This window comes from Chelonoidis abingdonii, chromosome 3, assembly GCF_003597395.2.
Source record: "Chelonoidis abingdonii isolate Lonesome George chromosome 3, CheloAbing_2.0, whole genome shotgun sequence".
Lineage (NCBI taxonomy): Eukaryota > Metazoa > Chordata > Testudines > Testudinidae > Chelonoidis > Chelonoidis abingdonii.
In genome coordinates, this window is record NC_133771.1 from 24,825,467 (window position 1) to 24,848,331 (window position 22,865).

Sequence of the window (22,865 nt, forward strand, 5' to 3'; positions counted from 1 at the left end):
AGAACCATGCTCAGCCATGGCCAAGGAGCAGGACCTTCCAGGCCCAGTACTGCTTCAGCTCTAGTCCTGTCTCAGCCTTAATGTGGGGTTTAAAGCCCCATCACAGGCACCCTACCCCTCCATCCCTGGGCTTTAAATTCTGTATTAGGCCTTTAAAGAGGTTCACACAAGATCTCCCGCATAGTGTTTTATCCCCTTTTTCCACTCACCTTATACAGGTGTAACTGACTACACAAGGAACAGAACCGTATAGAGAAACACGCTCCATGTGTACAATTTCTTTTTTAAATCTAAAATCTGTTCTGACTCTGGAAGGAAATTCATAAATATTATGCTTTCCTGGAGTAACACCATAAATGTGCCAATGAATTCCCCATCCTGAATCAGGAAATGTATTAGATTCCTATTCTCCATGTCTACTTAGTGAATGTAGTTTTACATGTATTTTAATGGCTTTTTTTTTTTTTGGCAAGTATATTTTCATGTAGAAACTTCATTTAATTGTGCTATATTTCCTAATATGAGCAATCTGCAGTTATCTAAACAGCAGTAAATTACAAAAACACATTCTGTATAAATCAGACTGCTGCAGGAACAAACATTAGACTTGAATTTAATTTATGTCATTTTTCAGCTTTTTCCACCTCACCATCCCAAAATGCATAGCACTAGTCATGTGAAAACTAAATTGCCATGTGAGGTATATTTTTAAGCCTCATCTAAACAATAAAGCTTGTGTGACAACATAAGAGCAAAGAATGTCCAAATATGGCTGAGAGTTAAGTACCCTGAGAATTAAGTGCTCTTAAATTCACTGGAGTTTATAAATCTGCATTAATCAAATATCTGAAAACAGAAATAAAGGAGAGAGTGATTCAACTCATTTTCCAGTACCATTCTCTACAGATGTCATGTTATAAACATCCTCAACATCTTGGATGCTGGAGGCGTCTGTTGAATCTTGATCGCTGGCTATAATCCCTACTGAAGAAAGGCTAGAAATGAAGGAGTGCATCCTTTTTGCATAAATATCCCTAACGTTAAAATAAGGTAGCTCATTATATTTCTCTTTGTGATCATTGTTGGATTGGTCTATATCAATATCCTTTTGCTTTTGATAGTATTTAGAAAACTTGTTGAAAATTATAGTGATTGGAAGGGCCACCACTAATATTCCACAGAGAATACAAATACTACCAATGAACTTTCCCAGTAAGGTGACTGGGAAAGTGTCTCCATAGCCGACAGTGGTCATGCTGATAGTTGCCCACCACCAGCAGACCGGGATGCTGTGCAGTTCTGACTCATTGTCGTCTTTTTCCACTGAGTAGACCAAAACAGAGAATATAGAAATCCCGACAGACAGAAACAGAAGCAAAAGTCCAACTTCATGGTAACTATGTCTCAAAGTGGCACCTAAAGACCGCAGTCCTACAGAGTGCCTTGCCAGTTTCAGGATGCGAAATATCCTCATTAGCCTTAGGATCTGAACCACTTTCCCCATATTCTCAATGTCTTCGCTTTCTTCTTTCTTTGTGTCCACAGCCAAGGTAGCATAAAATGGAATAATAGAGACAAGATCTATGACATTCAGAGGGTTTTTCCAGAACTTCTTTAGACTTGGAGCTGCGGCGAGCCTTATCACTAACTCAACGGTGAACCAGACGATGCATGCTATCTCCACAGCTTCCAAAACAGGGTCCTCAATCTCTCTGTCATTGGCATCCCGCCTTTGGAACTCTGGCATGCTGTGGATGCACATGGCTACAATTGATGCTAGCACTACGCTCAGGGAGGAAATTGCAATTAACTTGGCTGATAAGCAGTACCCAGGGTTTTCCATTCTGATCCATACTTTCTTTCGTATTTCACCAAGCCACAGTTTATCAAATTTCTCCAGCTCTTTATCAAATATGGATGATTCGTCATTGGAAGAGTCTATACTTCTGTCATTGCTTTTCTTATCCTAGTCCTTATCTTGACCTTCTTCTTTTCTTTCTTGATACCTATTGCTACAGCAAGAACCAATGAAGAGCTCGTTGATCCCCCAGTACTCTATTTCCTGACAGAAGGAGAAGATACAAAGTTCCTCCATGACATGCAGTTTTCCTGTATAGTAAAAATTCAAAACATATCTAAACAAAGAAGGGTTCCTATCAAAGTAATATTCCTTGTCTGCATCACTGTAATCATCACACAGTTCCAGGATAGCCTCTTCAGAACGGCAGTTGAGCAGTTTTCCAAGTCTGGTCTGGGGAAATCGGAGCAAAGTACTTTGATCAACTGATTGCTTAAAGCCACCCACATTCAAGTGGATAAGTTCCTCATCTTTCCCAGGTCTATGGAAAAATTCACCATCAACCATTTTGAACACAGTAGTTCTATTGCTGGTTTCCAAGGCACTAACCCATAAGATTACATTGCACCTAAAAGAACATAAGATATTATTAGACAATTTAATTCAGTTTTGTTCTTGCTGCAATTATTTTCCAATCTCCATTTACTGTGGAAATCCTACACTGAAACACAAAGAAATGAAGTGACAAATACATTGTTAACATTTCTGCTAAAGTAGGCTTAAATCAGTCTGGTGATTTATCAAATCAGAGTTAGCAAACTTGAATAAAATAGTTTCTGGTTCAGCATGAAACTTTATTCTTTTCTTCATTTATTATTGCTCTTTTGCTCTAGTACTATCACATTTAAATTAATATTCATTCTGAAAAATACAGTGAACTTACAAATGTCGGGACTAAAGGGAAAACATACTCAGACTACTAAACATTTAGGGCCAGATCCTGAGCAGGAGTTAATCAGTTTTGAAATCAAAGGAGCTACATCAATTTAAACCAGCTGAAAATCTGGCCCTTAGTATTCCATTATTTATTATTTGCACCAAGGGGGCATGCTATTATTTCTTACATGATGCCAACACACCTTAATCTATACCTTTCCCTAGAAGAGCATTCTATATTCCTGTTACTCTGGTTGAAAACATTTCAAGAATCTGTTTTAAACAGCTTATTTTCATTTTCCTTTCCTGCCCTTGCAGACATCTCTCACCCACATTTGGATATCTGCGTTCATGAAGATTCCACCATAGGTATTTTGCAAACTGCCTTGCTACTCACCTGTAGTGATGCAAAGTTCCTCCTTAAGACCTACATCAGTTCCGGAAACACTTCCTACTCTGCCACAGCAGGTACACTGGTTATGCTGATAAACTGGCATTGAAATGTCATTTCTGGAAAGAGCAGCTTCCAGAGAAGGCACTTCCAGAAATATTTTGTCTCAGCAAGTAAGAAGGGGTACCTGTAGGTAAACACAAGTAAAGGGCATTTTAATATCTATATGCCTTCACCATAAATATATTATTCAGGCTAAATTGGATACAAAAGGCAGATAATATTATACCATATAAAATGTCTGTTGACATTTTTAGGAGTCATTACCTTCGACTTTCCTTTGTTAGTTATAAATCTTCACTTCAAAGTCAAAATTGGCTGGCCTGTTACTTTCCATGTGATTATGACTTCTGACCTGTGTGACAGTAAAAATCGCTATGAGCTCATGATCTAGGATACTTAGAAGTTCTCCTCCTGTATGTCAATTTAATTTACTTCAGCGTAGGATGGCAATCAATTTTGAATGCCACAAGAGAGAAGGTATTCTAGCTCTCCTATGTTAGTGTGCTAATTTATTATTATGCAGATCATGTCTTTTAACTGAATTGTTTGGGGTTTCTTTAGTGGTCCAGTTTGCATGCAGTCGTCCAAGGAGGCAGATTTTTCACACCTATGAACAACGAAGTTATATCAATCTAATTTCCTAGTGTAGACCAGGCCTGAGGATTTGCATTGTGTACATGCAGGTATTTTCAATGAGCACTAACCTGAGTTGGAATGAACTAAATCCCCCACACAGACAAGCCCCAACAATTTTCAGTTATTACCTGCTAAACTGGATCAGGGTAGATACAATTTGATTATTTAAAAAAGATCATTTAAATTTAATATAATTTTAAAAAAATAAACCTATTAAAACTAAATTTGAAATTATGACAACTTATATTAAGGCCTAAATCAATTATAACCTAGTAAACGGTTTTAAAATTAAATTAAAATCTAATATTCAAACAGTATATATTTGCTGCCAAAGTTTTAAAGTTCAGTAACTAGTTCATTTAAAGTTGAGAAGCTGATTAGAAGTTGAAAGAGCAGGAGAGCATATTTTCCCTCTTCCAATCTAGGGATAAAAATGAGTTGTGAGAGGATGAGATCTATTACTTCTAAAATCTTGAAAGACATGGTGATCAGAAACAATCAATTCAATTCAATTAATCTATTCCCTTTATTTAATAAATCAGTTAGTTTAAATGCAAAACATGTTTTCTTTTAACTTTTTTTCCTTATGCATTTGCTACATTTAAGGTAGTCTTATTTAAATAAAAAAAAATTATAATGCTAGTTTTGTGCATTTTTAATTGAATTCCAATTTCCATCCAAGTGCAGCTTGAGACAAGACAACAGGTTAAAAAAAATCATTGTCATCTAATAAATAAGACACGATATTCACCATTTTTTAACTTTAAATAAAAGGTACAACATAGAAATCTAAATAAATGCATGTTCAGCTACATAATTGCTTAATAAGGGTGTATAGATATAGTATATCCTCCTGGTTAACAAAAAGTACCAAATTTTAGTGTAAAAGCTATTTTTGGTTACGAAGCAACATGTGTTAATTGTTACCACCCAATGACAAATCATCCTTTCTTTAGAAAAAGTATAAACACAAAACAAGATTAAATCACTAATTTAAATCAAGGGTTCCAGCTTGATTTAAACTATGATTAATTCCCCTGAGCCATCCAAGCCCTCCTAGCTGAATTTAAGACAGAGAAATGCATTTTATTTCTATAACTCCATTTAAATGGATGGGAGCTAAAGACATTGAAGTAACAATTCCATGAGAGACGGAGCAAATTCTCAGACCCATTTTGGGGAGACACAGGCTGAGGTTTGGATGGAATTTAGACAGCAGAGTATCATGTGAGCATTAAGAATACAGTTAATCCCCTTTCTCCATCACCACAACACCAGCTCCCTGGGTCACTTGCAACATTTGTATGTGGGTTACAATCCCCATTCTGAAGCATCTCTGGATTCTACTTGTCTAATCCGGAGTTGAATTCCTAGTGACTGCGAAACCTGACATAACCAAAGCTCTACACTGATTCTGCCATCATGGGGTTGAGATGTTTGTCCCTTGCTCCCAAAATTTGCTCTTCCCTAATGGAAGAATCCTGCCCTGAGGCTTAGCAGGGGTTCAACTTTTCACTCAAAGTGGAGTTCTGAAGGAGAGAATCAAGTTCTAGTCCACAGCTCCCACCAGCTCTTACTGGCACTCACGGCAGCGGCTCTGTGTGAGGCATGGAGGAAGCTAAACTTGCTGCACTAAAACTGCAGTTCTACCTCCTCAGCATGAGGGAATGGTACAAGGCAGCAACTTCAGTGCCCCTCTTGCATGAGGTTTGCAGAAACACAGCCTGCCGAGAGGGGATTCCACTCTGTGCAAGGTGCGGTATTCAAGCTAATGAGGCCAGCCACTGGCAGTACGGGGGCGAGGGAGAGGGGAGAGGAGCAGTTTGAGAGAATTTCCCCCTTCCCCAGCCACTGTGCATCAGAGAGAGGAAAGGGAGCAAGATGGGAGCACCGGGGGGACTCACAGGGCAGGGGAGAAATAAGTGGGCACAGAAGGAAGGGAAGCAATGGCAGAAGAGTTCAGCAAGATGGAAGACAACATGAGAACAGGGATGAGGAGGAATCAACAAGGGAACACAGAGGGAACCCCAAGAGTAAAGGGGAGTGTTACCTATCAGCTCTGTCTCCTTGGGGAACCAGCCCTGTCTGACTCATGAAAAACCCTCCCCAGCCCCTATCCCCCGCCTCTGCTTGAACCAAAGCAGATCAGAAGAAAGACTTACAAGAAGCACTGAAAAGACAGGGAGAAACACAGCTAAACCGCTCTGGGCAGGGTTGACTGGCTTAAGGAAACTCCTCTAGCCTCATTTGCATCAAAGATAGGACAAGGAGGCATCTCCATTAGCATACAGAACGGAGAAGAGATTCCAAGGCAAGAACCACACTGAACTCTGGGACCAGAAAAGCAGGGGAACACTGCATGATGGGGGATCGCTGCTCCAGATGTTAATGAACCCACAGCTGCACACACCCAGCTCTGTAGTTATCAGACCAATTCTAGTAATAAATCCTTTATTGATACTCAAAATACTGAAGCTGCCTAACTGCACTGTGAGCTCCCTGGAGGGAACTCTGCCCAGAGCCAGGAATGATCAGCTCCCATTGTCTAACCTGAACAAAACAACTTTGGTACACTCCCTTGAGCCATCAGTTTACCCATAAACAAATCTAGTGTTCTCCCTTGAACCATTGTTCTTTCCCTACAAACCGCCCCCCCGCCCCCAACTATACTCAAGTAAGTGTTCTGATGCCTGGATCCAAAATCTGCATCAGTTCCACTGGGACTTCATCTTCTCCTGATTGATTGTGCTGGGGGCTCTGCCTGTCTCCAGCACTTCGGACCCTCAGCTACCACCACCTGGGACCCCGATGGATTCAAGCTTCACAGAGTGGTGAGAACCCAGCTCTCTCTGTCTCTCTAGGCATAGCCTTCTGACCCTGACTTGTGGGATCAGTTACAGTTTTTTAAATCTGACTTTTATAATCAAATTTAAGTTAGTTTTAATATTATAGTGCTCAGCAATTCTTTAAAACACTGCACCATTGTTGAACTTGCAGTATATAACTCCTTATTGATTATGCAAATTATTATGCATATTTATAATGGTGCCTCTATTTGATTACTCATTTGAATAATTCCAGTAGCAAGCATCTGCCACTTTGGATAATAATCAACATTAATGCACAGTATACAGGGCAACTGACTCCTGCTTATAAAGGCCCTGATCCAGAGCCCACTGAAGTTCTTCCTTAGACAACAGTAGACTTTGAATTAGACCCAGGTTGCAGGAGGAAGTTTCAAGAGGCCTGGTCAGAGTTCTTTCATGGCACTTATTAAATTATTGCTATTTATTATTTGTATTACCAAAGCACCAAGGTGCCCCAGTCATTGTGTGAACAAGAAAGGAATAATTAGGGATGCTGCTGTAGACATCAGGAGAAAATACTGGAACCTAATTATTTCCAGTTTAGCGATTACATGGCTGCATAAGTGCTAGCCAGAGTCTGTGGGGGGTGGGGGAGTATGAGGTCCTCTCCCTACCCATTGCATGGCCTGGTTAAGGCAGTATTATAGCTTTTTCAGTCTGAGGACCTCACAACCGTTTCAAAGGTGCTTCCGATGAGAACCTCTATCTCCAAGGGGGAGCAAAGAAGAGTGAAAATATAGATGGCTTCACCATGTCCACACTTAGGCCAGCTACGGGAGGAGACCACGTGACTTAAAAGGAATGCCTCTGGTGCTCCCACTAGGATAATATAGATCTGCAACACATTCAAGGATATGCTTTACAGGTGCAATCTAGAGCTTAAAGGGTGTCGTGCTGTTTTAATGGCATATTAGTGTTTGCCAAAACCACCATGCTGGGACATGTAATTTTTTTTTTTTAAGCACTAATTAATCTGTCAGTCACAGGTAAGGAAAAGGAAGCACTACCATGCTAAAGATTAAATTGATTCATGGTTGGATTCACGTCACAGTGTTTTATTACTGTATTTTTTAAACACAGCAACCACCTATTGATTTTTAGTATTTTATCTTGTGGCCAGTTAGTCTGCAGCTATATACATCTTTGTGTGTGTACGTGTAGGTTCTTCAGACATCTCTCCAGAGCTGAGAAGAGATCTTCAAATTTCAAGGACTTTTCGGCTGAATTGAATAAGCAGAACTAACAAAGGGACAGATCCTGCTACTATGCAAGTCAAGAGCAATATCCTAACACTGTAAACTGACTGAAAAAATTATATATAAGCCCAAAGACAAGATTTTCAAAAGTGACTAGTGATTTGGAGAGTTGCAGTTTTTGGGTTTCCAGTATGAAAAGTCTTAAAGGGGCCTGATTTTCACAATATGGTGAGCACCCACCCTATACAGTGTCTCAAGCTTGACACCCAAAAGCACTTAAATGGGCCAGATATCTAGAGATATTAGGCACCTAAAAATGCAGGTAGGCACCTAGTAAAATTATCTTAAGTCACTTATCTGCACCTTTAGGTACCTAGATTACTTTTAAAATCTTGACCTTCACCAGAAAGTTCACATCAGGATTGAAACTTTCCCCATATTTGGGGCATTTGGATCTGGGGAAATAAAAGAGAATAAGCAGTTTGACTGTTTCACTAAGGATATGGATACACAACAATCTGAAGTGTAATTGCAGCCTGGGTAGATATATCTGCACTAGCTTTAACTGCGCTAGCATGGCTAAGGTTGCCAACTTTCTAATGCAGGAGTAAGCAAACGTTTTGGCCCGAAGGCCACATCTGGGTATGGAAATTGTATGATAGGCCATGAATGCTCACAAAATTGGGGGTTGGGGTGTGGGAGGGGATGAGGGCTACAGCTGGAGATGAGGGGTTGGGGGTGCAGGAGGGTACTTTGGACTGGGACCAATGGGTTTGGAGGGCAGGAGGAGTATCAGAGCTGGAGCAGGGGCATAGGGCTCAGTAGGGGGTCAGGGGTGAAGGCTCCGGGAAGCACTTGCCTCAAACATCTCCCGGAAGCAGCAGCATGTCCCTCATCCGGCTCCTATACGGAGGCGTGGCCAGGCGGTACTGCGTGCTGCCCTATACGCAGGCACCAGCCCTGCAGCTCTCATTGGTTCCTGGCCTAAGGTAGCTGTGGGGCGGCGCTTAGGGTGCGGACAGCATCTGGAGCCTCCTGGCTGCCCCCATGCATAGGAGACGGAGTAGGGACATGCCATTGTTTCCGGGAGCCACACGGAGCCATGGCACACAGAGCGGGGCAAGCCCCTGACCCCTCTCCCCAGCGGGAGCTCTAGGGCTCAATTAAAATGTCTGAAGGACCAGATGCGGCCTCTAGGCTGTAGTTTACCCACCTCAGAATCTGGGGTGGGGCCAGGGATGAGGGGCTTGGGGTGCAGGACAGGGCCCAGGGTTGGGGAATTGAGGGATGTGTGAGGGGACTCTGGGCTGGGGCCGGGGCAGGGGGTTGGGGTGCGGGGTCCCAGAGGTTCTTACTGAAGCTCCCAGGAAGCAGTCACCGGGTCCCTACAGCCCCTAGGCGCATGGGCATCCAGGGAATTTCCACAGACTGCACTCATGCCCGCAGGCACCATCCTTGCAGCTCCCATTGGTCACGGTTCCTAGCCAATGGAGCTGCAGAGCCACCCCTTGGGACAGAGGCAGCATGCAGAGGCTCTCTGGCCACCCATGAGCCTAGGGGCCACAACGACCTGGTGGCCACTTCCGGGAGGCATGTGGAGTTAGGGCTGGCAGGGAGCCTGTCTTAGCCCCAGGGCCCCACTGCACCGCTGACCAGACTTTTAACAGCCCAGTCAGTGGTGCCGATCAGAGCCACCAGGGTCCCTTTTAACTGGGTACCTGGCAACGCTAAGCATGGCTAAAAATAGCAGTATAGATGTGGCACTGCAGGCCTCGGCACACGCTTTACAAGTATGCCAGAGGCTCTAGATACCTCCTCACGTTGCTGAAACCCGCACTGCTGCATCTACATTTCTATTCTTACCTCCTGTCAACTCCAGACAACATGTGTCTAGTGAATGGAGACGGCATGGTCGTTTGGGTAGCATGCACAAGTGAGAGCTACTAGGTTTGCTCCTCCATCCCCATGAAAACTTCCCAGGTATTTCTGAAATGCCTCTTCTTGAGAGGGAACTTATGGTCTCTCTGACCTCTGGGCAATGGCGTTTACAATTGTAAGCAGAGTGGTCACGGTCATACGAGATGGAGCATTGCTGGTGGTCTGTTAGGGTCAACACAGGTCATTCAAAGCTCCACACCATTTGGCAAGGTGATTTTACTGTGTTGCTGTAACCGGACACATACATTAGCCAGAGACAAAGTTGAATGCGGACACATGCACAGTTAGGTTGACACAAAGCAACTTCTGTTGACTTAACTTTATAGCATACGCCTGACATTAGCCATGCTCGCAAAGGTATGTCTACCTGAGCTGAAATCACACCTCAGATCGCAATGTAGACATACTATAAGACAAATATGATGAAGGTGAAATTTACCCTTATGGTTCAGGCTAGCAGAAGGCCAATGCATCAATTACATCTCACTTAAACCTTCATATTGTCATCCAATCAGGGAACAAAAATTATACATGTAACTGATGTAACCAATCACAATTACCAACATAGCTCAGTTTTGTATATCAAATATTGATTATTCATAGTAAAATGTCGACAAGAAATGGAGAGGGGGCAACTTGTTAAAAAAATTTTTTAAAAAATCAAATGTGAATAGTAAGAACATGTGAAGAAATTGCTCTTTGTTTATAGACATCTTGTAAGCAGAAAGAGAAGGTAAATCCACCAAATTATCTGCTCAGCCATAAAATATTTTATGCATTCCATTGGCAATGGTATTCTTTATGCAGTACACTGCATTGCTGTGATGAGTAAACAAAACTACTCCTCCACTGTATTTCTCCTGAAATGGATTAAATCCAACCTCCAAGGAGACTTTTTAGTAAATAAACTTTGGGATCAAATCCTGATATTTCATTTTTAATTATATTCTGTGTTCCTTATTCAGGTGAAATACATACTAAAGTCAGCGGGAGGTTTTACATATATAAGGATTGCAGAATCTATGCAAATTATTTAAAGATGTATCTACTCATGCAGATTGCATATTTACACTTATCTGCTAGTTTTTGGTTTGAGCTGGTTGGCAGTTACAGGGTATATGGCTCGATGTGGGTGAAGGGCATGCTGTCTCGTCAGAATGCTACCAGCTCTAGAGGCAGTATTAGAGGGGTACATTGTGATTGTAGTCCATTATTTTAATTGCTTTCTCATGAACTTTAAACACTTAGGAATGTGATACAATACTACCTAGTTATCTGAATGTCATTTATGTAATGATCAAAAAGATGTACTGTTAACAGGCTTCCTAACACAACAAGACACCCTGGAGAGAACATGCAGTATGCTAATTAATGAGAGACACACCTGATGCATTTTCTGATGGCTCCATCATTTGCATTCTGTTCAGAATACATACAGTGACTCAAAGGTTCAGCATTCAGATAGAAGATCGCTATCAACCTGTACTACGTGGAACAGACAGGTTAAAAGACTCATGTTTGCTTTAAAGCCCACCTGTGATCCTTGCCAATTTAACACTAACTACAGTGTTGCAAGGATGACACCTTTCAGTTGTCTGAGGCAGTGGATCATGTCAAGAGTTTCCTTGAGCTACTTTGCCTCAATTACTAAACTTCACAGAGTGATTTAGGAAAATGAGAAGAACCCGAGTGCATTGTTATGTTGAGGTCAACATCAGCATAGTTGATGATAAAGGAGAAATGTCTCTCTGCAGAGAGACAATCATCTTATTTGTCAGGTAGCTTTAATGATGCTCAGCTACTATCAGGAGCACAATTTAAAAACAGGATACACTATTTGATGTGACTATTGTAAATTTTAGCTGAAAGAACTCGGTAAGGAGGAAACTTTCCACAGTATGTGGGAATGAGATGGATGTGCTGAATTTCATATTGGGCTCAGTCCTGCAGCATCTGTTCAGGAAATTCTTATTCACATGAGCAGTCCAATTGATGTGCAATGTTATTATGATTATCAATATTTATATTATAGTAATGTCTAGAACCGTAGTTCTCACCTAGGGGCCTGGGGCAGAGGTGAAAGTAAGCCAGTCCGGTCCGGTACAGCATTCCAGCAGGAGCCAGTACACCATGCCGGACCGCAGTGGGGATTTAAACGGTTCTAGGCTCCCTGACGGGCGCGCCCAGAGCCCTTAAATTCCCCCTCGCAGTTCCGGAGCCACGCTGGGGCCGGGATTTAAAGGGCTCAGAGCTCCATGGCTGCGGTGAACCCAGAGCCCTTTAAATCCTACCCCCGCAGCTCCAGCAGCCGTGCTGGGGTTGGGATTTAAGTGTCAAACAGATAGTTAAGGGTTAATGCCCTTTCTTGTCATAAACAGATAAGAAAAGTTAATGAGCACAGAATACTATATACTCTTTGACTGTAAGGGTTAACAAAGTCATAACCGGCTGTCACCTGACCAGAGGACCATCAGGAACAGGATCTTTCAATCTTGAGGGAGGAAGTTTCTGTGGGCTGTTAGTTTTGGTTGTTGTTCCTCTGGGGACTCAGAGGACCAGACATGCAACCAGGTTTCTCTCCAATCTCCCTGATACGGTTCTATAGATTCCAACTAAAGTACTAGGTAGATGGCGATGAGGCTATGTTGGTTTCTTTATTGCAAATGTGATTGGCTGAAAAGAGTTCAAATTGTATTTGCTGAAAGGATTTAGTTTGTACTGACTACTTAGGCTGGGAGGTAGATCCAGTGCCTATGGCTAAAAAACCCGTACCTAATCCATCTTGAATTTACAAAGATAATTTTACTGTTTCTCTTTTTAATTAAAAGTTTCTTGTTAAGAACCTGATTGTTTTTTATCTGGTGAGACCCCAGGGGACTGGGTCTGGATTCACCAATGGTGGGAGAAAGGAGGGAAGGGAGAGAAAGGCTAATTCTCTCTGTGCCAGGATACTATTTCTCTCAGGAAGAGTCTGGAGGGAGAGAGGAAGAGGGAGGAAGTGAATTGTCCTCCCTGTTGTGTTCAAGGAGTTTGAATACAGTGATCTTCCAGGGTAACCAGGAGGGAAGCCTGGAGAGGCAATGGTGGGAAAAGGTTACTTCCTGGGTTAAATCCAGAGGTCTGAGTCTTGGGTTCCCCGGCAAGGTTGGGGGGACCTGAGTGACCAGGCACTGGATTCCTGTTGGTGGCAGCGCTACAGGTTCTAAGCTGGTAATTAAGCTTAGAGGAATTCATGCGGGTACCCCTCTTTTGGACGCTAAGGTCAGAGTGGGGAATTGTACCATGAATACCTGCAAAGGGTTAGAAGTTCACCTAGCCTAGCTGACACCTGCACAGAGACCAATGGGGAACAGATGTTTCAAAAGAAGGAGGAAATTTTCCTTGTTTAGTCAGTTTCAGTTTCAGCACGAGTGAAAAGATCAAGGAACCAGCTCTTATCAGAGTAGTAGTTTTAGAAAGGGATAAATAGGTTTAGTTATTTTCTTTGTAATTTGTCTTGGTACCATTAGGAGTTATCAAATGGATATCTGTGTGTGATTAAGATTTTGCCAGGGGAAATCCCTTTGTTTGGAATCTGTTGTCTGTGAGAGTAGCTGTATGCTAACTCTCTCAGTATTCTTTTACCTTTCTTCTTTAATTAAAAGCCTTTTCTAATACCTGATTGATTTTTCCTTGTTTTTAGATCCAAGGGGTTGAATCTGGATCCACCAGGAGTTGTGGCAGAAAGGAAGGGGGATGGTTGATTTCTCCTTGTTTAAGTCCAAGGGGTTTGGATCTGTGTTCAACAGGAAATGGTGAAGTCTCTCAAGGCTACCCAGGGAAAAAAGTAGTGCTTGGGGGTGTGGCAGCAATACCAGATCTAAGCTGGTAATAAGCTTAGACGTGTCCATCCAGGTCCCACATCTGCACCCTAAAGTTCAGAGTGAGGAAGGAACCTTGACAAAAGGGCCATGAGCTCCCACGGCTGCGGGAACCAGAGCCCTTTAAATCCCTCCCATAGCTCTCCAGCAGCCATGCTGGGACCGAGATTTAGAGGGCTCAGAGCTCCGTGTTGCAGGGAGGCCAGAGCCCTTTAAATCCCAGCCCCAGCCCAGCCGCCGGAGCTGCTGGGGGCAGGGGTGTTAAAGCGCTGGGGCTCCACAGTGGCCGAGCTCCGGGCCCTTTAATTTGCCCTGGAGCCCCAGCCACTTGTAGCTGGGACCCACCGGTTGATCAAAAGGCCTGGGGCTCCCAGCTACAGCCGGTGCCCAGGCCTTTAAATCTTGAGAGGCCCACCTCTCTGGTGAGGCCACGCCTCTTTCGGAGAGGTCCACACACCCCTCAGGACTCCGGCAGTACCAGTAAGTCCTGTAAGTTACTTTCACCTCTGGCCTGGGCTCCGGGAGGCTGCTAGAGGTTTCAGGGGGGTCGCCTCTCTAGGGCTCAGAAACCAAAGCCCTCGGCCCAGGACTGCAGCCCGGGGCCCTGACCCCACCCACAGGGCTGAGGCAAAGCCGAGCAACTAGTTTTGAGGTGCCCCCTCTGGTGTGGGGCCTTGAGTAACTGCCCTGCTTGCTACCTCCTAACGCCAGCCCTGGCTCATATGCAGAAAAAACAGTTGTGGCACAGCTGGACGTGGAGTTTTTAATTGTATGGTGGGGGGGGGGTGTCAAAAAAAAAAAGAGGTTGAGAACCCTGATCTAGAGGCCCAGTGAGATAAGGACCCCACTGTGCTCGGCAGTGTGAATTCACATAGTAAGAGGCAATTAAGCTATGAAAATTAATCATTAGATAAATGAGACAGACAAACAGACCAAAGACACAGAGAGGTTAAGTGACTTGTCCAAGGTCAACAGCAGCACGCAGGTTATTGTAGATTGGGAAACAGAACTCAAGTCTCCTGACTCTAAATCCAGTGCTCTGTCCACATTGTTTCCCAAAGAAATGGACATAAAGTTAACAGAATAACAGAATATAGTGCAAGGGGTTCAGGACTGGGCCTTTAGCCCACCTGGCCGTTGAATCCATGCAGATGAACCCTGACCCTGCGAGGAGCCCAGAGAAGTCAAATGATCAAAACAATGATGTAAATGAATCCCTCACACAAGCAGAGGGTTCCACCCACGTAGATCCAGGGCCTTATTATGCACAACACTGCTTTTACCACCCCAAACTGACAAATTGTGTTGCGATCAATCCTATGAAGGTTTATATAATGTTTTTTGATATATCTTATCCCAAACAAAGCCAAGTATTTAGCAACAGTGCAAGCTTTGAAATATTATTCACACACCCCAGGGTATAATAGATTTTTACGAGTTAGTATTTTGAGTGACAGATGGTAGAATTTTCTAATAAAGTGAGACTGCACAAATTATTCTTCCCCTTACTAGCACCCAGGCCTCATGTCAGGGCTGCCCGGGGGCAGGGGGGCGGGCAAGAGGGGCAATTTGCCTTAGGCCCCCACGAGAGTTTTTTGGGGCCCCTGGAGCAATGTCCTTCACTCGCGCAGAGGGCCCCGGAAAACTCTCGTGGGTTCCGGGCCCCGGAGCTTCTTCCGCTCCCGGTCTTCGCCGGTGGAGGGTCCTTCTGCTTCGGGGCGGAAGGACCCCCACCGGCGAATTACCACCGAAGCAGGACCCACCGCCGAAGTGCAGCCAGGACTTTGGTGGTAATTTGGTGGCAGGGGGCCCCCGCCGTGGGTCTTCAGGGCACTTTGGCAGCAGATCCCGGAACGGAAGGGCCCCCCGCCACCGAAGACCCCAGACCCCTGGAATCCTCTGGGCAGCCCTGCCTCATGTAAAGGAAAGGGATATGATCTATAAGGTGAAATTTAAGTGCAAGTCTGAGTGGACCGGGTCAATCAGCACTCTCAAGCTGACCCCTTATATGTCCCTGGACTCAATGGGCTGGGTCAAGCACGATTTCCAAGCTGCCGCCCTTATATGCCCCTGGACTCAATAGGCTAGGTTGAGCAGCACTTCCAAACTACCACCCTCGTATGTCGTAGGTTCAGCACATTCCTATCCTCACCTTCATGTTACAATTGTTCTGGTAGCAACCCGCTCGATGAGCAAACTCCACAGTATTTTTGAGCCCTATAGGGATTTTCAGCTTAGGTAAGAAGAGTGTTGCTGCAGAGTAAATGGGGAAGCCAAAAACACAAAAAATAAAAGTTCAGAGAGAGGGAGGGAGGGAAGCAACCAGTTTAACCAAAAAAGTTATGTGTTGAATAATAGTGATAACCACACAAGGAGAACCTAAATAAACATAACAGTTACATTATTAAACATTACAAAAGTCAGACATAGAAAACTATACCTGATCAAACAAGTCAGGGTTAAAAGTTATACCTGAGGTAGAAGAGAGAGAGAGAGAGAGAGAGAGAGAGCGCAAGCACATGAGCTAGGGTCTCCCCACTCCATGAAACTTGAACTGGTCAGTGTTCCTAGGTGATGGTGGTAGGTCAGAGTCCTAGACACAGGCAGAGCCTCCAGCACGATCAGTCAGGAGAAGATGGAGTCCCAGTGGAACTGATGCAGAGTTTGGATCCAGTCATCAGAACACTTACTTGAGCGTGGGGAGGAGGTTTTTGTAGGGAAACAACAATGATTCAAGGGAGAACACTAGATTTGTTTATGTAAACTGATGACTCAAGGGTTTTCTTTAGGCTAGACAATAGGAACTGATTATTCCTGGCTATGGGCGGTGTTCCTTCAAGGGAGCTCACAATGGAATTAGGCAGCTTCAGTATTTTGGATATCAATCAAGGATTCATTACTAGAATTGGTCTGATACCTGCTGCGCTGGGTGTGTACAGGCATAGGTTTATTAACATCTGAAGCAGAGATTCCCCCATGATGCAGTGCTTCCCTGCTGTTCTGGTCCCAGAGTTCAGTGTGGTTCTTGCCTTAGAATCTCTGTTCGCCATTGTGTATGCTAATAGAGATGCCTCCCTGTCCCATCTTTGATACAGATGAGGCTAAGGGAGTTGTCTTAATCTTGTCACCCTTGTCAGAAGGGGTTTAGGTCTGACACCTCCTTTTTATTGCTTTCTGTAAGTCTTTCTTCTGCTCGGTTTTGGTTCAAGCAGAGGCTGGGGGTGGGAGGGACAGTGTCCTTCATGAGTCAGACAGGCTGGATACTGTGCTCTAGTTCCCCAAGAACACAGAGCTGACTGGTATCATTACATTGTTGCTAGCACTGGAAAGTGAGTACCACATTCCAAGCATAGTTGCAGCCACAGAAAACACATTAAACAGTGTTCAGCAATCTCAACTGGCTGCCAGTAAGTTTCCAAGTGGAGTTCAAAGAATTGGTTGTTTTTAGCCTGTAATGCCTGAGATGGCTTGGGACCTGGTTGTTTGAGAGATTACTTTTCGTGTCATGCAATATTGCCACAACTGTTTGTGCTTCATTCATTAAAATCCTTCAAACTCAAGCGTGTGTGTGCACGTGCACACGAGTAAAGAGAGAACATATTTAAAGACAGGTTTCGGAGTAGCACCCCAGACCAAGAAAGAAGAGTGTGATGAGGCTTTTTACAGACAACTAGCAGAAGTCTGTAGATCACAGGCCCTGGTTCTCATGGGGGATTTTCAATTATCCTGATATCTGCTGGGAGAGAAATACAGCAGTGCACAGGCAATCCAGGAGTTTTTGGAGATCGCTGAGGACAACTTCTGGTAACAATCGCTGGGGGAACAACGAGGGGCCTTGCGGCCTCTCGACCTCCTGCTCACAAACAGAGAAGAGTTGATCAGGGAAGTAAGGGTGAACGGCAACTTCTGAGGCAGCAGTGATCATGACATGGTGAGAGTTCAGAACCTGGTCAAAGGAAGGAAGGAAGAGAAGCAGAACGCAAGCCCTGGATTTCAGAAAAAAGCGGATTTCAGCTCCCTTAGAGAAATGATGGCAGGGATTCCCTGGGAAGCTGAACTGAAGGGGATGGGTGTCCAGAGACTGGCAGTTTTTTAAAGAAACCATGCTCAGAGCACAGGAAAATACCATTACCGATGTTGCAGGAAGAACAGCAAGCGTAGAAAGTGCCCAGCATGGCTTAGCAGGAATCAGTGGTGAGCTGAAGCAAAAGAAGGAAGTCTACAAAAAATGGAATAGCTTGGACAGATGACTGGGGAGGCATATAAGATTATTGCTCGGGCCTGCAGGGATAGAATCAGAAAGGCAAAGGCAATTTGAGTTGAATAACTAGTCAAGGGATTGAAGGATAATAGGAAGGGGTTTACAAGTATGTAAGCAACAGAGAGAGATTATGGGATGGTTGTAGGTCCCTTACTCATATGAGGCAGGTATTCTAGTGTGGATAGATAGGAAAAGGCTGAAGTACTCAGTTCCTTCTTCACTTCAGTCTTTAACGGCAGGATCAACTCCCAGATCTATCTTAACACTGGGGAACACAGAGAGAGTAGGAGGAAGCAGCCACTGGTGAAGAGGTGTCGTAGGGACTACTTAAAGACGTTAGACGTGCACAAGTCTATGGGACCGACGAATCTGCATCCGAGGGTGCTGTGGGAGTTAGCTGGATGTGATTGCAGAGCCGTTGACCAATTATCTTTGAAAATTCATGGCGAACAGGGAGGTCCCAGAGGACTGGAAGAAGCAAATATATGTACCTATCTTTAAGAAGGGAAAAAGGAAGATCCAGGGAACTACAGACCAATCATTCTCACCTCATCCCTGGAAAATATCATGGAGCAGGTGCTGAAGGAATCCATTCCTGAAACACTTAAGAGGAAACAAGGTGATCAGAAGCAGTCAGCATGGATTACACCAAGGATAAATCATGGCCGCTCCTCTGACAACCTGATCGCGCTAGTGATGAGTAGATCTGGACTTGGATGGGGGCAAAACTGTTGATGTTGTATACCTTTGACTTTAGTAAGGCTTTTGACACGGTTTTCCCACAGCATTCTCATGCAAGCAACTAAAGGAAGTATGGTGTGGAGGAATGGACTGTGAAGTGGATTAGAAATCTGGCTGAATCAACGGGCCAGCGGGTAGGTATCAATGGCACACTCTCTAGTTGGCAACCCGTACAGGTGGTGTGCCCCAGGGTCTGTCTTAGGGCCGTTCTAATCAATGTCTTCATTAATGAATCTTGATGATGGAATAGCTTGCACATTACGTAAATTTGCAGATGGACACCCAAGTTTGGGGGGGATGGATGGACCACGGCTGGAGGAGGGATGGATTCAGGCGAGACTTAACAAATTGGGAAGTGGGTCACAAGAAACCTCATGAAGTTCAACAAGACAAGTGCAAAGTCCTGCACTTAGGACAGAAAGACCCATGCAACTGCTTACAGGCTGGGGACTGTTTGGCTAGTGAGTTGCTGAAGAAAAGGATCTTGGGTTATGGTAGATGAAGAGTTGAACATGAGCCTACAGTGTGCCTTCTTGTAGCCAAAAAGGTAAAGCATACTGGGCTGTATATAGGTAGTTTGCCAGGCAGATCGAGGATGATATTATCCCCTCTATTTCGGCACTGTGAGGCCGCATCTGGAAATATGTGTCAGTTTGGGTTCCGCCACACTACAAAAAGGACGTGGAAACAATGGAGGAGTCCAGCGGAGGGCAACAAAAATGAATAGAGGACTAAGCACATGACTTAATGAAGAACTGAAGGAACTAGGCTTATTTAGCCTGCAGAAGGAGAAGACTAAGGGGGGATTGATTAGGCAACCTTCAACTACTTTGAAGGGGGCTCCAAGGAGGAGAGAGCTAGGCTGTTCAGTGTGACGGAGACAGAAACAAGAGCAATGGTTTGAAGTTGCCAGTTCGGAAGTCGGGTTGGATATTAGAAAAAAAACTTTCTGACTAGGAGAGTGGTGAAGTATTGGAATGGGTTACTAGGGAGGGGTAGAATCTCCATCATTAGAGCTATTTAAGTCCGGCTAGTCCGCACCCTGGGTGGATTATTTAGGGAAAGTGGTCCTGCTTTAGCAGGGGGTTGGATAGATGACTCTGAGGTCCTTCCAACCTTTGATTCTATGAAGTTGTGAACATGATATTGGGCAGGCAACTGCTGTATGAACCACCAACAACTGGTTTTCGCTTCGCATTCTCTAGCGCCCTGTTAACTTTGCAAGTGATAGACGTGCCCTAGGTTTCACAGAACAATTACAGAAGCAACTGTAAACTATTATTTTTGCTGCTCAAAGCTTCTATAACATCTTGGAGATTTAGGAGTTGGCTAAGAACCAAAACAACACTATTACTTTCAGCAGTAAACATATTTCAAAACATTCAAAAAACCATATAACTTCAGGTGCTGATCTGCAAAGTACAATTAGATATATAGTGAAGGAAGGAATTGTTAAGCAGAATCTGAAGTCTGATTTTACCATGCATCCTGAGTGATTCCATCCCCATTTAAACTGTACTCGAAGAAGTGAGTTGTACCACGAAGCTCATGATGAAATAAATTTGTTAGTCTCTAAGTGCCACAAGTACTCCTGTTCTTTTGCGGATACAGACTAACATGGGTGCTACTCCGAAACCTGTCTTTAAATATGTTCTCTCTTTACTCGTGTGCACTGCACACACACATTGAGTTTGAAGGATTTTAATGAATGAAGCACAAACAGTTGTGGCATATTGCATGACACGAAAAGTAATCTCTCAACAACCAGGTCCAACCATCTCAGGCATTACAGGCTAAAAACAACCAATCTTTGAACTCCACTTGGAAACTTACTGGCAGCCAGTTGAGATTGCTGAACACTGTTTTAATGTGTTTTCTGTGGCTGCATCTATGCTTGGAATGTGTACTCACTTCCAGTGCTAGCAACAATGTAATGATACCAGTCAGCTCTGTGTTCTTGGGGAACTAGAGCACAGTATCCAGCCTGTCTGACTCATGAAGGACACTGTCCTCCCACCCCAGCCTCTGCTTGAACCAAAACCGAGCAGAAGAAAGACTTACAGAAAGCAATAAAAAGGAGGTGTCAGACTAAACCCCTTCTGACAAGGGTGACAAGATTAAGACAACTCCCTTAGCCTCATCTGTATCAAAGATGGACAGGAGGCATCTCTATTACATACACAATGGCGAACAGAGATTCTAAGCAAGAACCCACTGAACTCTGGGACCAGAACAGCAGGGAAGCACTGCATCATGGGGAATCTCTGCTTCAGATGTTAATAAACCTATGCCTGTACACACCCACGCAGCAGGTATCAGACCAATCTAGTAATGAATCCTTGATTGATATCCAAAATACTGAAGCTGCCTAATTCCATTGTGAGCTCCTTGAAGGAACACCGCCATAGCCAGGAATAATCAGTTCTATTGTCTAGCCTAAAGAAAACCCTTGAGTCATCAGTTACATAAACAAATCTAGTGTTCTCCCTTGAATCATTGTTGTTTCCTACAAAAACCTCCTCCCCACGCTCAAGTAAGTGTTTCGATGACTGGATCCAAACTCTGCATCAGTTCCACTGGACTCCATCTTCTCCTGACTGATCGTGCTGGAGGCTCTGCCTGTGTCTAGGACTCTGACCTACCACCATCACCTAGGAACACTGACCAGTAAGTTTCTGGAGTGGGGAGACCCTAGCTCATGTGCTTGCGCTCTCTCTCTCTCTCTCTCTCTCTCTTCTACCTCAGGTATAACTTTTAACCCTGACTTGTTTGGATCAGGTATAGTTTTCTATGTCTGACTTTTGTAATGTTTAATAATGTAACTGTTATGTTTATTTAGGTCTCCTTGTGTGGTTATCACTATTATTCAACACATAATTTTTTGGTTAAACTGTTGCTTCCTCCTCCCCTCTCTCTGAACTTTATTTTTTGTGTTTTTGCTTCCCCATTTACTCTGCAGCAACACTCTTCTTACCTAAGCTGAAATCCTATAGGTCAAAAAACTGTGGAGTTTGCTCATCGAGCGGTTGCTACCAGACATTGTAACATGAGAGGTGAGGATAGGAATGTGCTGAACCTACGACATACGAGGGTGGTAGTTGGAAGTGCTGCTCAACCTAGCCTATGAGTCCAGGGGCATATAAGCGCGCAGCTTGGAAATCGTGCTTGACCCACCCATTGAGTCTCAGGGACATTAAGGGTGCAGCTTGAGAGTGCTGATTGACCCGGTCAACTCAGACTTGCACTTAATTTCACCTTAGATCATATCCCTTTCCTTACATGAGGCAGGTGCCCAGAGATTCCAGGGTCTGGGTCTTCGTGGCGGGGGCCCTTCCGTTCCGGGAATCTGCTGCCAAAGTGCCCTGAAGACCCACGGCGGGGGCCCCCCTGCCACCAATTACCACAAAGTCCTGGCTGCACTTCGGCGTGGGTCCTGCTTCGGTGGTAATTCGCCGTGGGGGTCCTTCCGCCCCGAAGCAGAAGGACCCTCCACCGGCGAAGACCGGGAGCGGAAGAAGCTCCGGGGCCGGAACCCACGAGAGTTTTCCGGGCCCTCGTGCGCGAGTGAAAGGACATTGCTCCAGGGGCCCCAAAAAACTCTCGTGGGGGGCCTAAGGAAATTGCCCCTCTTGCCCGCCCCCTGCCCCCGGGCAGCCGTACTGAGGCCTGGGTGCTAGTAAGGGGAAGAATAATTTTGTGCAGTCTCACTTTATTAGAAATTCTACCCATCTGTCACTCAAAATACTAACTCGTAAATCTATTATACCCTGGGGTGTGTGAATATATTTCAAAGCTTGCACTGTGCTAAATACTTGGCTTTGTTTGGGATAGATATATCAAAAAAACATTATATAAACCTTCATAGGATTGATCCAAACAATTTGTCAGTTGGGGTGGTAAAGCAGTGTTGTGCATAATAAGGCCACTGGATCTACGTGGTGGAACCTCTGCTTGTAGTGAGGGATTCATTTACATCATGTTTTGATCATTTGACTTCTCTGGGCTCCTCGCAGGGTCAGGGGTCATCTGCATGGATTCAACGGCCAGGTGGGCCTAAAGGCCCAGTCCTGAACCCCTTGCACTAGTATTCTGTTATTCTGTTAACTTTATGTCCAATTCTTGGGGAAACAATGTGGACAGAGCACTGGATTAGAGTCAGGAGACTTGAGTTCTGTTCC

General features: G+C 44.3%; 1 protein-coding gene across 1 annotated transcript in view; it reads right to left on the reverse strand.

The window, feature by feature from the left end:
* Positions 1 to 659: 659 nt before the first annotated feature.
* Positions 660 to 22,865, reverse strand: part of LOC116831228 (delayed-rectifier potassium channel regulatory subunit KCNS3) — a 54,242-nt gene continuing 32,036 nt past the window's right edge. The window contains exons 2-3 of the mRNA XM_032791063.2: positions 3,132 to 3,312; positions 660 to 2,426 (exon numbers count right to left, since the gene is read on the reverse strand). Of these exons, the coding sequence (XP_032646954.2) occupies positions 881 to 1,843 (963 nt within the window). The 5' untranslated portion in view covers positions 1,844 to 2,426; positions 3,132 to 3,312 and the 3' untranslated portion in view covers positions 660 to 880. The remainder of the gene's footprint in view (positions 2,427 to 3,131; positions 3,313 to 22,865) is intronic.